The sequence below is a fragment of the Heterocephalus glaber genome, unplaced genomic scaffold, assembly GCF_053883595.1.
Source record: "Heterocephalus glaber isolate CG9 unplaced genomic scaffold, H.glaber_assembly_v1.0 deba00001104, whole genome shotgun sequence".
NCBI classification, from domain to species: domain Eukaryota; kingdom Metazoa; phylum Chordata; class Mammalia; order Rodentia; family Bathyergidae; genus Heterocephalus; species Heterocephalus glaber.
In genome coordinates, this window is record NW_028258193.1 from 4,492,487 (window position 1) to 4,510,164 (window position 17,678).

The window sequence follows — 17,678 nt, forward strand, 5'->3', positions numbered from 1 at the left end:
CTGATACCGACCCAGCTCTCAACATGAGGGCCACAGCAGTCTAGTCATGGAGTGGTTTTGGTTATAAAATAGTCTGGTGGGAAACAAGAAAGTCCTTGGTTTAAAGTCTACAATCACTCATTGGACTCTGATGCACTGAAAAAAAGCAGGTTGCTTAATTAGTTTCTTTGTTGGTAAGTTTTTGCTGTGTATTAATAAAATACTTATGAAGTGAAAAGCCCTTATTTGAATGTTAGCATATTAGTAAGAAATAAAGCAAAATGGAACAAAGCCTCTTTCTCGCATGTGCCCCCAGCGGGCACAAACTTGGGAGCGCTTGCTCAGTGCTGGATGTGCCCTCTCCTCGCCAGGGCTCTCAGGGGACACTGGTGGCCGGGTGACAGTTCTCACCCTTGTCACCCTCTCACTTCCAGCTTAACAGCCTAAACGCTGAAAAACAAATTTACCTGTGTTGGGCTAGTTTGTCTGTTATGAAGTGTTGGATGTGGAAGTCCCCGTGACTCGCCTTTTGTACTGTGGAATTACTCAATACAAATAGGAAGACAGAAGAGTCATCCCTACCTCCTGTTAGCATTTGTGAACATTTGCAGATACATTTGTCGTTGTCTGCATCCTTTGTGCTAAAATCATTTCCTGGTTGGCTTATGCTGCTTATTTTGCCGGCTGTGCCTGTGAGTCCTTTAAGGTGAATCCTGTAAGCATGCAAAGGAAAAAATAAAAGATGTAATTGGCTTGGGTTGTTGATTTACTGTAGTGGAAAATTTTTCATAGTGTAGAATTCCCTTGTGCAGAAACAAGTTCTGTGCTGGTGAGTGCACTCCAGTACCTACTCTGGACAAAATATTTTGCACTGGTATAAACAGGAACCAACTTATCATCAAATCCTTCAGCGAAGAGGGATGTTTTCATGAAAACTTCAACACATATCACTTGCACAAGTATCAGCAGGCCCTGTAGAGCCCTGCAATTTATTTTCCTGCTGCTCTCAGATAAACAGAAGAGAGGAGCACAGCATGGAGAGGCATCCCTCAGGTCTCCACTCACTGTCGTTTGGAACGCACTGCATGAGGACTGAGCCACCTCAGCAGCCACTGTTTTCAGCAGGGCTGGGTGTGGGAATGGAGAGGACAGCAGACAAGGAATAGTTGTGGATGCTGGGATAGAAACATGTACAACGGTGGAGAAAATAAACCTCTAAGGCCACCTTGCCTCATTCCTCTCCAGTAGTGCTATAAGTCTGGTCAGCTTTGAGAAAGGAACACATGGCCTGCTAAGACAGCCTGTGCTTTTAGGGTGTCACAACAGCATGGCTTCCATTAGCCACCTGGCCCAACTAGGAGAATCGGAAGAAAGCCAGAAAGTTGTACGGTTTCTGAAAAAATTAACTTTTCTGGAGTTCCCATGTGCAGGCGGTTCAGGACCGATCAGAGCTCGCTCATGAGATGGCAGTGGGTGTGGGAGTATGATGTCCATGTGTTGGGACAGAAAACCTCTGGTGCGTTGGATCCCCATGTTCTGATGGAGATGCAGGCACAGGAAGACCTGGACCACAAGTCAAAAGTCCTGCAATGGCAGCATTGTACTGTACACCTCTTAAATGATGCTTGTCTTTGTGAAACCTGCTGGTATTCACTGATCACCTTGGAAGCATGTTGCTTTGGAAGTAATATAATTTGCAAGAATTCCTGTTGGAACACAGTGCCAAGAAGAGAGGAGAGGCCGGCTGGGTGCCAGGCGCTTAGCAGGCCTGTATGTCAAGCCCCTTGACAGCCTCAGGGCTGGGCGCTTTGCCTGCTGTTAGCTAGGTTCAGAAGTCGGAACCAGGCCAGAGTCAGACCTGGTAAGCTAGGATATGCACCAGACGTGCTACCTTTTGTGTTGTCTCCATCCCAGCCTGCACTTTACAGCGGTATTTGCTTATGGAGGAGGAAGCTGTGGAAGGATGGGGACGCAAAGCACATCCAGTGAAGCTCTCTGGGTGAGGCTCCTAAGTAACTCTCAGGTTAATGGCTCAGAGGTGACTCTTTTTTTTTTTTTTTTAATATAGTAACCCTAGAAATTTCATGCAGCATTGACTAAACTTCTGAATTTCAGCATTTTCCTACATATTTGAAAAATGAGACTGGCCAGATTCTTGCTACAGAATGTCAGTAAGCAGGCTCTCCTCGAGGCGAGGCCCCTGAGCCCTCTTCTTCCCTCGGGTCTCTTCCCGTGGACCCGAGAAGAGCCTGCGAGGAGCTGTCTCCTTGGCTAGTCCTTTGTGCCTCTTGTCTCCTTCAAACAGTCTGTTCCCATGCAGCTCACTAAATTTCCCCAAAGGCAAGCAGAATAAGGGAGAATATTATTTTTACTAGTGCCTGTTTGAAAAACTGTAATTTTTGATCCTTTAATGATGGCCCACTGGTTTAAAGTACTTTCTTTTACAATTTATCAAGAATAGCCTCTTTCTTTCTCTTTCTTCCTTCCTTTCTTCCTTCCTTCCTTACTTTCTTTTCTTTCTCTTTCTTTCTTTGTTTGTTTCTCCTCCTACCTCCTCCTCTTCTTCCTCCATTCTTCCTGCTTTTGCTGCTACTCTTCTCCTCCTCCCCTTCTTCTTTTTCTCCTTCTTTTCCTTCCTCCTCCTCCTCCCCTTCTCTTTCTCCTTCTCCTCCTCCTCCTTTTCTTTTTGAAGTATTGGAGATTGAACCTAGGGGCTTTACACTGAGCTACATCTCCACCCACCCCACTTCTCAACAACCTCATCCTTCTTGGCTTATCCTAAATTTCCATTCCTTTTCATGGTTGTGATTGACTTTGAGACAGGTGTCACTGTATTGCCCAGTGTCCACCTTAGTGCTGGTGTACAGACATGTGCCGCCACATGCAGCTGATTCTAGCCACACTCTTGGATTTGCTTTGATTGTGTATTACTTGATCATCTACAACAGTGTGGTAAAGAGGTAATGCAACATAGGGGCCAGGGATGTAGCTCAGTGGTTCCGGTGCCTGCCTCGCAAGCGCAAGGTCCCAAGTTCGATCCCTGGTACCAAAAAAAAAAGAGGTAATACAACATTTAATGATTAAATCTACGAAACTGCTGAATGGTGAATAAAAAGTGACTAATTTTAAGGATTAATATACAAATAGCTTTTGGCTTTATTAAAAAGTCCTATCCTATTGGTGCATTTATTCATTTCTTATAATATGCACCTTTCAGTTTTCTAACATTTGGGAAACATTTCCTAAGGGGGGAAAACACAACAGCTACTACACAGAGTTGGCCTTCTGAAGCATTTGTAGATACTAAGTTCCAGTCACATCACTAGTCTTTTGTCACATCAACATCATGTTTTCTTTGTGCAGAGATTTTTATATAATATGTTTTATGTTGCCAAGGAAATTAAGCTTTAAACCAGTGTGTGTTTTTCTAAATGGGGTATCCAAAAACTGGTTGCATTTCTAAAGGAAATGTCCACTAAGAACCATCTCAGTTTAAAATACTTTTCTAATGTCAGCATACAAGGGTAATGACCCATTCTGTAAAATCTTCTTACACAAACAGTCTAATCCTTAATTTTTGTGTTTCCCTTTCTTTAGCTCCTCTGTTGTAGATTCCTAACTGTTGCCAGTTGAGAAAATATTTAGCTTGGAGGTGACACAATGAGAACCGCTTGTGTCTCGGCATCGGCTGAGGTTCTGATGCCTTTGGAGCCCAGCAGGGCCTGCTGGGCCCAGCACCTCTCTCACCCCACATCTCCCCTGCTCTCCGGGAGCCCTGCTCTCGGTATTGAGAACGGATAGAGTGGGCTTCTCAGACTTCTTCACAGTCGAGTCTTTTCAGACACACTTTGAATGGAGCCCGTGTCCAAGCCAGGGCTGCCAGGCATGGCGTGGGTTTCCGGTGGCGGTTCAGGCCCTGTGACTGCAGCCTATGTTCTGAGCTGGCCGTGGGGACCCTTCCTCGGAAGCCACCCTAGGGCTTTACCCACATGTTCCAGCAGGCCCAAGCTGGGCACTGCTGAGGTTGGGGTCCTGGGCCCGGTGGCGACTGCTGCTCCTCTGAGTATCCCTTGCGGCTCGTTCATCATGTGCTCCGTGGTCCCCAAGCCACCAGTCTGGCTGCATGGGCTCCTGTGGACCAGTGCTGGTGACAGCTGCCCCAGGCCACTTCCTTTGGTGCCAGTGGCCCACACACTCACCTGCATCTGACAGTGCTGGGGCCACCGCGCTGTCTGCATGGCTTTGCTGCACCGCCCAGCACTGCAAGGCCATCATACTCTGGCTCTGCTCTCATGGTGTTGTAGAGCCAGGAAGGAAATTCCCATCCAGGTGGCATGTGCCACTGGGACATTCAAGGCTACTACTACCAGATGGCAAGGACCAGGAAATGCAAAGGGGAGGCTGTGAGTCGGATGCGCTCTGTTTCAGAGCAGAGTGGTTGCCTGACTGCCACGTTTAAGCCTGGCAAGTAATCCTGTCTTTGGACTGAGCACAGTAATTCATGTGTTTAAACGTCAAACAGCAGCTTAACTTCTAGTGCCTTTGGGAAGAACGCAGTACAGTCCCAGATAAGCGTCTGTTAGGGCAGCAGGGAGACTTAGCATGCACTGGTGTCTGCAGTCTGCTGTGGGAATTGTCGCCTTAGAAGAAACAGGCCAGGCAGAATGCTGTACATTGTTCTAACCAAAGCTAGAATTTGAAGTAGGGAAACATCTGTGCAGCCAGAAACGACTCTAAGAAACGAGACCCCGGCCAGGTGTCACACTGTCACTGTCCACAACACCGTACCGCGTTTCCCTCTCCGCAGGCAGCGCCCAGCTTACCGGTACTTGAAGTCTTCGCTGGCCAGGGAGAAGTGCTCGTACAGGGAGTATGCCTCGCTGCCCTCCCAGTCCTGCAGGTGGATCCTGAGCACGTAGCCCTGCAGGCTGCTCAGCTGCGCGACGAGCTCATTCCCCAGCCAGTGCTCTCCCGCCGGGTTCCCGAAGCCCTGGAACCCGAGTTGGGAAACTCAGTTACTTTGTTTATTTTTTCGGTACATATTTGAAACCCAAGGCTCATCAGTTTACCATGGAGTGACTGCCAGCTCGTCAGCAGAAACACTCCCCGTACTGTGGGCGTGCAGCGTCTTCCCCAGGAAAGCCAGCTTTGCAGGGGTCAGTGTTAGGGACCTCACTGTTCCTGGGCGAGCTCGTGTTGGGGTAACCCGGGCTCCTGGGGTCCTGGGTGAGGGCGTGGATGTGTAAACACAGCCTGGGAGCAGGGCACAGGACGCCTGCCTGCCTGCCTGCCTGCTGGGCCTGGACGCCAGGCCTCCAGTGGGGATGCTGGGGAGGACCTGCCCTAAGAAGCTCGGTCAGAAGTCAGTGCCCTGCGCCTAAAATTCAGAAGACCTGGACAGTTCCACAAAGGACATTAGTTCTTTTGAGATAGTTTAAGGAATGTCCATACCACTTTATACTCCCTCCAGGTCCTCTGGAAATCAACACTGCCATTTTCGCGGCGCTGAATGACCGTCCAGCCGCCTCCGCCCGTTTCCATGTCGCAGTAGGCCTGCCAGAGGAAGTGAACGGTTACCGCACGCAGACAGCAGTGACAGGGCTTCGTGTGGGGGAGACAGATGGGCATGGACACACACCGCATCACATGTGCCAGGGGCCAGATGCCAGGACCAGGCACACATAGGGCTGACACTACTCCCAGACTCTTGTAGGGAAAGTTGGAAACATTTGACACGACGAAGGAAAACAGCCATATAATATGTCTTTCTTGTCAGCATCTCTTGCTGGCTGGGGACCCCAGCCCCAGAGATGACCCAGAGAGCAGTTTTTGAGGGACTTGTGAACAGGTCACCACGGGCCATTGCCCCAGCCCTCACTTCTCCAACTGGAGGAAACCACTGAATTGTGTGCACGGCCTCAAAACCTCCCCTGCCTGCCGTGCCCGGCAGCTCTGTAGGCAGCTGTAGAGAGCCGTCCACTTTGGATGCAGGGATCCCAAGCTCCTGCCTCCTACCCCATGGTGGATGTTGGGCTTCTCTGTGTGCAGTTACTAAAGGCCAGGCTCCTGTCTGGTCCCCGAGCTGGGGCCTGGCACTTGTGTGCCAGAGCCCTGTGCCCCCCGCTTGGCCAGGCAGCTCTGCTCCAGGTCATGAGTTCAGGCTTCTCTGTAGGTTGCTCGCTGCCTACGGTATTTTTCTTCCCAACTTTTTATTTCTGCCTTTAAACTGGCTCCATGGATTTAAACTTTGTCCAGAACACAGAATTCTTTCTTGGGCAAAGAGCATGCATGCTCAATTTCAACTCAGCTGGAGTTCTATTATGAAATTAAGAACCCCTGAAAATAAGAGTACATAAATAGTTTTCAATAATAAGATTATAGTAGGACAAAAATTGTTTTCCAGAAAGTAAGATAATTTCCTTAAGCCATACAGGGTAGGGAATATTAAACTTATGATTCACAGCCAATTCTGAAGACTCTTCCTTTGTTGTTTCCCATGGTCTTTAGAGGGTAAGGGAGCGTTTTGGCAGGGTACGCTTAAATGTGAACGGTTGTGTGTTTGCAAGTTAGGGCCCAAGGGAGGAGAGCCGAACTCAAGACAGCACCTAGTCCTGTCCTTCCATCTTCCACAGGGGACACAAGCACCCCAGGGGCCCACGAGGCCCATGGAGAATGTCGCTCAGCACCCGCTCTGCAGGGACCCTGTCTAGCACTGGTCCCGTCTCTGCCTTGAAGGTCACAGGGTCATATTGCCTGCCCCAGTGACCCTGTTGTTTAGAAAAATAGATGGCAGGAAAGAAAAATGCATTTACCATAAGAAAATTATTTCCCAGTTTAACTTAGACATATAAAATTGATCTACTGAAGGAATCCCCTTCAATATCACTCTGTATTGATATTATTTTTATTAACTATCACAGTTGTGGTTGAGATATGCCAGTTTTCCAAGCCCAACTCTGCTATGACAGCATCATTCTGCATCTTTGAAAGGCAGAAAGATTTAAAGTTGATTAATTTTATCACAGTCATTCAGCTGTTCAATAGTGTACAGAATTTGAATAAAGTCTCCTTAATTCCTATGTAATATTTTTCCCATTACATCATGCTGCCAAAAACAAAGAAAGTTGACCCTTTCGTTAGTAGGCCAAAAGTCCCTGAACATAGCTCCAAGTGAAATCAGTTCATGAATAGTACTGTTTCTTATTTGCCTATGGTCAACAAAACAGTCAGTGCTGCTCAGTTCTATCAATGTGTCTTTTTAAAAATACGGTTAGTGAACTGGTTGAATAAGGACACTGGTTTGAGATCCATGTGTACTCACAGAAGTTAATTCTCAAGTATCCCAATGGCCTCCTGAGTTGGAAGAACTGACATAGTTCCCTGGGAGCCTATCCCTCTTCTGAGGATACGTGATTGATATCAGGACCACTGTGATGAGGTTAATAAAGACCTGCCCTCCTGTCCAGAGCCCTAGCCATCTTGTTCTGGGAGTCAGAGCGGAGACTCTGGGACATCGAGGGTCCCTTCCAGGGTACAGGTGACTTGAGCCAGTCACTGTCCCTCTGACTCCACCAGTTACCATGAGAAGCCTATTAGGACGTTTCTTCATAGTCTATCCAGGTTTTTAGAAAAGGAACAGAAGATCTATAAAAACTAAAGAATTATAGTCACTGAGTCAAGAAACTTGAAGAAAGAGCATCCAGACAGAATTGTCCACATAGCCAGGAGATATTCAGTGAAAATGATGAGGTAGATTCTGTCAGGATCAGAGAAGCAGAAATACCCAGAGGATGCCAAGAGAGCAGCCCTAGGTGCCAGCAAGCTAGAGGCTGTTAGTACTCTCCATGAGCCGTGTTGCATGGACCAGGGACCGGGCCATCTTGCCAGAAAGCCTGATGCCATCAGCAAATAGTGCTTGATCAAGTGCTGTGACCAAATAGCAAGCACATACGTATTAGGAATTAAGTGTCCTGGGAAACTGAAGGAAGGAGACTCTTACGCTTCTAAATAGCAGAAGACGCCATTCCTGCTTCTGATAGTGTTCCCTTATAGTGTCTATCTTGTACAAAAAACCAATGAATTTTTCAAAAGTAAAGTTGCAGTACTTAGGCCTTTTGGGGAAGAAAAATCTGTTCAAAGAACGGTTGAACATTGTTTTCTTGAATTAGGTGACCCAGGGCAAAATCGAGTACACTGCTGTGCCTGGAAATTGTCCTGTGGTCTTTGGAGAACCCTGATTTTTTTTTCCAAGGTCTACCCTGAGTACTGTCCCCCCACAGGCACCGCCTCCAAAGTGGGAGATGTTGTCCTTGTGACAGGTCAGGGCTGAGAGCTCAGAGGGGTGGAGTGACAGCCGCAGGCACACACAGCTGGAATTTAAACCCAAATCCACCTGCCTCTCCCTCAATCGGATCGGGAATTATGGCAACATAAGCCTAGAAGGCAATTTCAGAGGAAATTTAATCTAGATAATTTATTATAGAGAAGAGAAAATCGAGGTTTTGAAAGAGTTGTGTTCCATGCTGTGTAAATGAATTTATTTTAAATGTGCAAAGGGAATACAAATCTTAATGTTTCCCACCCTGACCTGAGACTCACGGCAGGGTGTTCTGGTCAGCGATGCAGGTGGTGTGGCGCAGGAGTCTCCCCACGCTGTCACTTCTGTCCCGGGCCCTGCGTGCGCAGCAGCCACACTGTGTCCATGTCCACTGCTCTGGACACTGCTGTCCCTTTTATCTCTAAGCCGAGAACACGCAACTTCCAGTGCCAGACAACAACATGCAAAAACCTGTGCAGTTATGCAGAGCGCTTGGCAGACTGAAAGGCAGTGCAGCCCAGGGTTGGTTGCTTTTTCATCTGCTGCAGCCTATTTGCCCCCCCCCCCAATACACTGTTTCTGAGCCACTAAGGACATTAACTGATTTTCAAGGTTGATTTCCAGCAGCATGAATGAATTAGAAAGGTTTCTTTGGAAAGTATTATCTTAAATAGTACCACATTTATCTTTTAATCCATAATCAAAGTATATGTTACTGTTTCAAATTCCACATCTTTAAATTCCCAAATGCTTGTGTTTTTCTTTGCTACAATGTTAAATACCAAGTTCAAAAGATACTACTTCCAGGAGCCTCTAACCTTCCCATCTAGCATAGTACCTACATTTTTTGGAGATATTTGTGTCAGTTCAATGTGTAGCCGCTTTTACTTTAGCTCCAGCCCTCCCTGCAGACATTGCGTGTGTACGGCTGCCCGTATTTACCTCACAGGCCACGGATCGCCCTGAGCTGTCTCCCAGAGAAGCAATTTTCTGTGACTGTGCACCTCAGTGTGTCCCCGGCTGTGCCAGGAGTGGGCTCACTGAGCAGTGCCGCATGGCCATAATGGCTGAGTGTGGCAGTGTCCACCAGCCTCCTGGACAGTGCTGTCATTCACTTTCCACACAGCAATGGGAGAATGCCTAGGGGAGCTGCTGTCGAGGGTGCTCTTTTAGGTCCCCCAGACTTCAGCAGAGGAGGTCATGCCCTTCGCAGAGGGTTCTCCCAGCATGGGCTGCAGACCCTGGGCATCCCTGGGACTGAGCAGCCGCAGGTCCCCGAGGAGGAAACCACCTCCACATTGACACTGGGGCATCACTGGCCTGCGGCAGTGTTGGCGTGTGTACCCGTGAAGCGAAACAGCGGTTTAAGACTACCGGCACCCTGGCGGAACTCAGGACAGGGATACAAACCACGCTAGAGTCCTTGCACTTTGGACAAAGGAAAGTCAGGGTCAGTTAAAGAAGTCTTTGATAAGCAATAAAGTTTGTTTGTTGAGACCAGGCCTCCCTATGTTGCCAGACTGTCCCAAGCTCCTGAGTTCAAAGGATCCTCCTACCTGGCAAACAGTGAGTTTTATTGCACCTCTGCTCCTGAGGACCTGTGTCTTAGATGCTATGGGAGGTGGGAAGTATGCGGAATCACTTCTGCATGCCACAGGGCCATGGTTGTCTCCAAGCATCATGTTAGTGTGATTGTTGTAGGTGTGAACTGAACGAGCCTTGTTTCCTTCATGGAATACAGCTCGCAAGAGTAAGCAAAAGACAAATGGCAGTTATGCAAACTTCAGTTTGGGGAAGCTGTTGTCTTTAAAACGAATGAAATAAGTCAGGCTCTTCAAGGAAAACACCAGCCCATGTGCAGTGTTCAAGCAGAAACAAGACAGACTATCTCTCCACCATGACACCCAGCGTCCGTGGTCCACACACAGCACCTGAACCCCAGCCCTCGGTACTCAGGGTCCTGGAGGCTTCTGCTCGAGGTCCCTCACCCTCACGTGCCCCTCTGGAGCCAGGGTGTCCGTGTTGGGAGCCTGGTACCTACCTTTATCTCCTCTGTAGAGTTGGGGAACGTCAGTGTGTAGACACCACTGGTGGTGTGTCCAGCTTTGAACACGGCAGCACAGTCTCTGAAAACCACCTGTCCTTCCTCAGCAGCCATGGCATTCTTTGCTGTGTTTAAAACATAAAGCATTTCAGTGGAGTTCGTGAAAAGAGAAAAGTTTATTCAAGGCCCAGTCATTTGGGGAGTTTGATACATTTGAATTCTTATACTAAGCAAAAGAATGTGCTAGTCCTTCTCTTCTTTCCTAAAAAGTTACATTGTCAGCCTGTTTTCCCATGATTGTGATTCTTACAAATAATCCATACTTTGTTATCATCAGTCATGTGTGACCCGAGTACTTCACAACCAGCAAAAGAAACTAGTACTGTTTACATTTTAAGTTTCAACTGTTACTTTTTAAGTAGAATGATCAGGAGAACTTCCTACGGAGGACTAATCAGGGAAGGGACCTTCAGTGTCACCGGCTGGTCTCCACTGAACATGCCTTCGGGTGTCGCCCCGAGACCGCTGTGTTCATTTCCCCCTTTCCCTTCATATATCTGAGGCTAAGGCTTTGACTTCTTTGGAACATTGGGTGGACGCACTCCACGCCCTGGATTTTTAGCAACCGTCTCGCTAACAGTTTGCACTTTAGAGGAGCATGGTGTGTATTTGCCTGCGCATTTTAAATTCTTCCTCTAAACCTAAGTCTTCTGGAGCTGTGAAGTCCCTTCAGGTTTTACACCGCCGTCGACCTTTAGGCCTCCTCTTCCATTTTGCCACACTCAGTCCTTGTGTCCTGCGTGGCTCTTCCGTCTCCCTGACTTGGGAGCCCCGCAGAGCCACAGTCCTGGAGCAGGCACAGCGAGTCTCCGCCCACCAGGCCCCGCGCACGCGCACGAGCGCTGGGAGGAAGCTCGCTCTGCGCTCCTTTTCTCACGCTCCTGGTTTTCTGCAGAATGTGAGCTGCAAGGCTTCTCCACCGCACCTCATCCGTGCTGGCTCACGCTGTCCTAGGCCCACCAGCCTCAGAAGATTACCTTTTCTTTTTCTATGAATATGAAAAAGACAGGCTTTTTCGACACCATAAGGGGGCAAAACTCTTGATGGAAAGCACACACTGTGCACAGCAGCCTGGACTTGGTGGCAGGATGTCAGGACTGTGTCACTGCGGCCATCTGTATGTTTGTGTAAGAGAGCGCTTTGACTGTTTCTGTCAAGGTGGAGGCGGCTGCACAACACTAGGAGAGCGTTTTGGAAACCATGCGACCCACGCGTGACTCCCCGCAACTCCCATGCACAGTGTATCTGTGTCAGACGAGTTCAAGTTAGACGGACCTTGTGAAATAAACCACAGCATAACTAGGTCAAGCTTGCTTAGGGAGAAAAACCGAAGTGCCACAAGACTGTGCAGCACACCCTTAGTTAATGTCCGCCTATCCCCCATATCTAGGAGCAGCTGGGAGGTAAAGCAGTAATGAAGAAGGCGAACGCCTCCAAGGCCCTGGTAAGAGCAGGGATTAAGGCCCGTGCACCGTCACTGGAAGTGTTCCTTCCTTTAATCCCCACGGCTGTCCTGTGTGCCAAGGGTGTATTCCCCGATGAAGGCCAAAAAAAGGAGGACCTGCTCTGGCTTCATAACTCGTTAGCCTGCTCCCTCCCCTGGACGATGGTGCCAACACACAACAGGCTCCTTACAGCCTTGAGCGAAAGTACACCGGGGAGCTCTGCCTCCCAGCAACTGACTGCTGTGCCTCTCCCCTTCTCCTTCACTCCTCCTCCTCTCTGCCTGGTTCTCGTTGAGCCCCTTTTGAGCTTTCATGAGAAATATAAGAGAAATTGGGCCTTTTCTGAAAGATGAGAATCTGTTAGAACTTTGACAGTCCATCGACTAAAGGTTACTAAAGCTGAAGAAAAATGTAAATTTCACTTACAGTTTGGTGTTGCTATCATGGTCATTAAAGTGTGAACCGTCTCCATCAGATCCAGCTGCTGCTTCTGGAGGGTGGAGGTGTTCACGGAGGCAGTGACCAGTTGCTTCTCCAGCTCCTTGATGATGGAGTTTTGCTTGGACACCAGCACCTGGAGCTCCGCTTTCTCTTCCTTCATGGACTGCAGCTGCACCGAGTGCTTGTCCTCCATGTCCAGCACTTTCTGCTCCAGGACACTGTGGGGAGGGAAATGCTCGTTCATTGGTGGGGGTTCTCAGACCTGACGGCTTCAGAGCCAAATGCTCCGTGAGCACCTGATCACTGCCACGGTTCTCATGGAACTGTTTGAATGTAGGGCACTGTGACGATGCAATGGGGTTATACAGCTCCGAAGAGTCTCCCGCTCGCCATGACTAGAAAGACAGATAGATACATGGGGGGGGGGGGTCCTGCGCTGTGGTAGAGGAACATGCGTGTCACAGGCACTTGGTGCTATAAGGTGTTTGGGTGACCTCCACTCTGTCCGAGTGAAAGCACAGAGCGAGCTGTCTCCGCTGGAGAAGACACCTGATGGACTGAGGTGCCGGTGCAGAGAGGCTGAGGTGTGATGGGCTGTCAGCCCTCACTGCAGGCACAGCTGGCCGTCACCCAGGCGGCCCAGCCCTGCAGGTGTCAGGTGCAAACCTACCTGGGCAGTGCCTGTCATGCTCCCCAGGTGCATCTCCACCCAGGCGAAGGTGTGAGATCCATGACCCCTGGCGGCCCTTCGGTTCAGTTACTCTGTGCGTCTAGTGTGTTGTGTTTTGGCAGTGATAGCTTCTGAACCTTGAACCCCACAAACAACCCCAACCAGCCAAGAGACTGGACTGTAAGTGGTAATAACTGTAAGTCATAGCAGCTTGTCCATAACCAGTGCTAACTGTCATTATTAGAAGTTGAATTCCAGCTCTTAAATTTATTCCAGCCCTCTGGTCATTATAAATCACTATGTGATGACAAATGTATTGGCCGAATGCTGAGGCAACAATCCATGGCTATCATGCAGTTATTTTCATTAGACTTCGTCAGTTTTTCCATATCCGTTTTCAACTATTGTTCCTTAATGCTTCTCTTGATATTAGCTAACTTATTTTAAAAGAGAACTATCATTTTCTTTTATTTTATAAGAGAACCAGCACTCTTTAAAAAAAAAAAAAAGATATAGCACTTTCATTAATTTATAAGTCAAGATGATTTACCTTAAGGAAAAGGTAATTTAAAAGTTAAGTGCATAAGTTTTTTCCTGCTTTCTGCCTAAAATCAGTCTCAGTGCCACCAGCACATACGCAGTATGCCTTGGGAAGCACTGCTGCAGCTTGGCCCGGAGAAGCCTCAGAATGTGGGGCACCTGTGTGTCACCAGTCTCTCCTGCTGGCACCTTGGAAGTGATGTTCTGAGCTCTCTCCTGCTGCTGTTGTCATCTGTGAGACAGCGGGGCAGTAAGATGTGTGAGCCACAGTCTGGAGTTGGCTTATCGCTCAGTGCAGTGGGGCTGCTTTCGTCCCTTCCTCCTGAGCCTTTACTAGGACAGCTCCAGAGGGCAGTTGCATCCCAACATAAAAGAGCTTGTTTTGGGGTTGAACATAAGCGTGCATCTAAGACTGAAGCCAGCATCGGATCATCCCGGCCCAGACTGACTGAGGGCAGCGCAGCTGAGGAGGTAACAGGCAGATTGCTGCATTTCACAGCTGTCAGCAGTGTAGGGATCCTGTTACAGAGCAGCATTTCGCAAAATGCACATCAGGACCCACTCACTAGTGGCTTGTAACATCAATTTAGTGAGTTGCAGCTAGCATTTTTTTAATGGAGTGGTAGAAAACGGATCAAGATACAGAATGAATTCATGGCAGGGGCCTTGCACATTGCAAAAATGCCATGGCCAGTATTGATCAGTGCCGAAGGACAAATGCAGAGCAAGTGTGGGGAGCAGACACATCGGCTGGAAACAAGTACCCTGACAACTTGCTCACTGGCATCTCATTTGATTTTCTGGCGTATAGGATGGTCTACTAGATTGTCACCGTAAAGTTGGACTTCAGTACACTTGATCTTAGCCAAAAGGCCGAGAAATGATGGACTTTAGTACAGCTTCATTTTATATCAGCATAACTCAAGGTTAATTGGGAACTGTGGGGAAGAATCCTATTGGCAGGAACATCAAGAATCTGAATCACATTTGTTATGGTTTGGCTATGGTCTGCGTCCAACAAAGGTTCATGTGTTGGAAGCTCCTGAATGGCAGCATGGGAGGTGGTGGAAGCTTTAAAAGGTGGGCCCTGGGGGGAGACCTCAGCGTCGGGGGGCTGCCCTGGAAGGGATTAAAGGAGCTCTCACCTGAGCAGCCGCCACACCCGAGTCCTCTCTGGCTCTGTCTGTTGCGGATGTGAACTCTTCCTCCTAAACGTGTTCCTGCCATTCTGTTACCATTTGCAACCAGGCCCTCGACCCTGAGGCTGAACCAGTGAGGCTGCCTTCTCTTGGACTTCTAGCTTCCAAAGCTGTGAGCTAAGTAAACTTTTGCACGTTAGAAAGTGAGTCTGGCTTAGGGATTTCATTATAGTCTCACACACATGTGCGTGCATACACACACCCCACACACACACACACACACCCACACACACACACGACCAAATGTGTTTCTTTTATGAGTGTCTCTGCATTTCTCCAAAGGGGATAGTGTCTTTGGCAATATGTTCCCAGGCCAGAGCAGTTTAACTGAGCTCTTCCCATAGCCCTAAATTAATCATTTATTTTAGAAGAACAAAAGAATAACAAGATAAAAATGCATAGTTTTCAATTTCAATTTCAGCTGGGGAATCTAAATGTGTAATAATGGTAATTTTGAAAGAAATGTTGCTCCTGGTAAATATTATCGCTTCCTTTGAACCTGTTCCATACAGACAGCAATTTTACTTTCAGGGAATGATTGAACTAGGTTTTGTCAAATGTAGAGCATGGTGTTCAAATTTTTACAATGATGTTCTTGCAAAATATCTTAGACCAGTGAAAGTTTAAGGCAGAAATCACTCTTTGAAAAGATGTAAAGTAATCCATGAAATTTCATATGTCCTTTTATAGTTATTTCATTGCACATTTTTAACACGAGAAGAGTGTGATTTCTGCAGCACCTCAGAGCTTGCTCCTCCTCTCTGTGTAGATTGGACTCCATAGGGCTCTGTGGCTTCTACCACTGTCCTCAGGGTTCGCAGTTCAACTGGGGACTGGACATGAGTCACAGTGTTAGTTTTGTTAGATGTCCTTGACAAGGTTCTTTTCATAGGGAAAATGATGAAACATTTGAACTTTACCTCATACAAAACTAGATTTGATTTACTGCAGAAGTACGCATTGATCCATGTAGATTAAAGTAGGGCAGAAAGTGAGGATTGTTTAAGCAAGAAAGACCAGAAAACACAGCAAGCTGCCATGGGCCTGGAATCATTCTTCTCTGTATTGTAAAAGCTTGATATAAAAGAAATTTCACTGAATCATGAGATGATCAAAAATGTAGTGAGAGTTGTTGACTGTATTTCAGAGCAGATCACTGAGGAGCTGACTTTGTGTAACACAAAGTCACACTTCTGAGCATGGAGTCTAAAGAATAAGGTTCATACTTTTCTATGTAAAAGCCAGCACGATTTGACAAATACAGTCAGTCCTCTGTATCACAGGTTCTACATTTGAGGATTTAACCAACCTTGGATTGAAAATATTTGGAAAATACGGCCTCTGTAATAAACATGTACAGACTTTTATTTTCTTGCCACTTACATAGCATTTATATTATGCCAGGTATTATAAATAATCTAGACACAACTTAAGATACTCAGGAGGCTATGCGTAGGTTACATGTACATACGATGCTGAGATATATATATATATATATATCTCAATATGTATAGCACCAATAGCTGTTCCTATCCAGGGTCCTGGAACCAGTCTCCTGTGGGTACTGAAGGACCACAGAATTTACAGAAGTGGTACTGATATGTTTATCATTATGGGACACTAAATCAGAAACCCGTGGGAGAAACAGCACTCGGGACTAGAATATGTCCACAAGTACTGTGTACCAGGCTCTGGACGGCATTACCGCTAAGCAGACAACAGCGAGCCAGGCTCACCGTGTCCCTAGCACTACTACACAGTGAATTAGCGAGGTCACTGCATTTCAGTTATTGCTCTCAAGCTTTTATTTCCTTCTGTGCAGAAGAGAAATTTGAATCACAAAAGGAAAATATTTGAAGAAGAAAAATCTCTTTGCTTTTCCAAACCCTAAGTCAGTAAGAGTCCACCTTGGTACCTGAAGAACAGAATGCATCACTGTGTCGCACCTTTGTCTTGGCTGACGGTGAAGAGTGACCGTGAGTTAAGTCTATCGTCACTTCTGGGTGAGACTGAAACATGAGTTAAATCATGAAATGGAGAGGGTGTGTGGTTGTGCTGTTCTCCAGATACGTCCCCAGTGAAAACGAGGGGACGAGCACCCCGATCACCACGCGTGTCCCCCGCCGGAGGGAGCCTCTGAGGCAGCCCCTGCGAGCACCTGAAAGTTTTGTTTTTGTGTCCTTAGCCTTGGGTTCTTTTCCGGTATTTGATCTGAATATTAATGCAATCGTATTCAACATTAACTTTTTTTACTTTCTGTGCTTTAAGAGGAAGTACTGCATCACGAAGTGAGTACTGACTTACAAACATAGTTTTCCTACTGCAGACCATCTTGTTTTGGAAGAACCTAAGTCTAAAGGTAAAGAAGCTTGGTAAAGTTAATGTTAAAATGTCTGGGCCAGAGTCACTTCCTTCACAGCACTACTTATTATAGATTAGCATGCATGATGCTGAGGCGGTTTGGAAGGTTACTGTAAGGGACCAGAGAATGAAAACAATACCCAGGACTATATCGGAACTTCTATGTTCGTTATTTCTCAGCAAATGCTTTCCCTCTACCCCCTCCCAAGGTTCCGGGGGTGTATGCTGTGCATGAAGAAATCCATTATCCTGGAGGCCATGCTTGGAACTAAGTCACGTGAGGTGGGCTTTTCTCTCTGGAAAGTATATAGTTCTGAGTTACAAAGATCTGCACACTGTAATTACCTGTTCTTATCTTGTAACTTGCTTATTTCACTGGTCTGATCCAAAATCTGCTTTTCCAGCTTGTTGGTAGAAAGCGAATGTTCTAGAAGCTGAAGTTCAAGTCTTATTGTTTGATTTAATACCTACATGCAATAAAATAAAATTCCTAGTTATCATTTTAATACATTTAATCTTATACCTTCCTTTTAATTCAGTTGCCCATGTAATTGGAAAACATAACACATCATTTATTAACCCAAGTGTCTTATTTTGGCGTGGTTTTTATTTTCAGAAAAGG

At 47.0% G+C, this 17,678-nt stretch overlaps 2 protein-coding genes across 6 annotated transcripts in view; one reads left to right on the plus strand and one right to left on the minus strand.

Annotated features, from left to right (window-relative positions):
- The window catches only part of Mcph1 (microcephalin 1), a 183,039-nt gene that overhangs the window by 88,672 nt on the left and 76,689 nt on the right, over positions 1 to 17,678 (plus strand). The gene's annotated exons all lie outside the window — the stretch shown is intronic.
- The window catches only part of Angpt2 (angiopoietin 2), a 52,235-nt gene that overhangs the window by 5,009 nt on the left and 29,548 nt on the right, over positions 1 to 17,678 (minus strand). For all 3 annotated transcript variants that reach the window (XM_004869583.4, XM_013067370.3, XM_021248190.2), the window contains exons 3-8: positions 17,402 to 17,523; positions 12,272 to 12,504; positions 10,338 to 10,465; positions 5,431 to 5,532; positions 4,803 to 4,969; positions 562 to 692 (exon numbers count right to left, since the gene is read on the minus strand). In XM_004869583.4, coding sequence (XP_004869640.2) covers positions 562 to 692; positions 4,803 to 4,969; positions 5,431 to 5,532; positions 10,338 to 10,465; positions 12,272 to 12,504; positions 17,402 to 17,523 — 883 coding nt within the window. The remainder of the gene's footprint in view (positions 1 to 561; positions 693 to 4,802; positions 4,970 to 5,430; positions 5,533 to 10,337; positions 10,466 to 12,271; positions 12,505 to 17,401; positions 17,524 to 17,678) is intronic.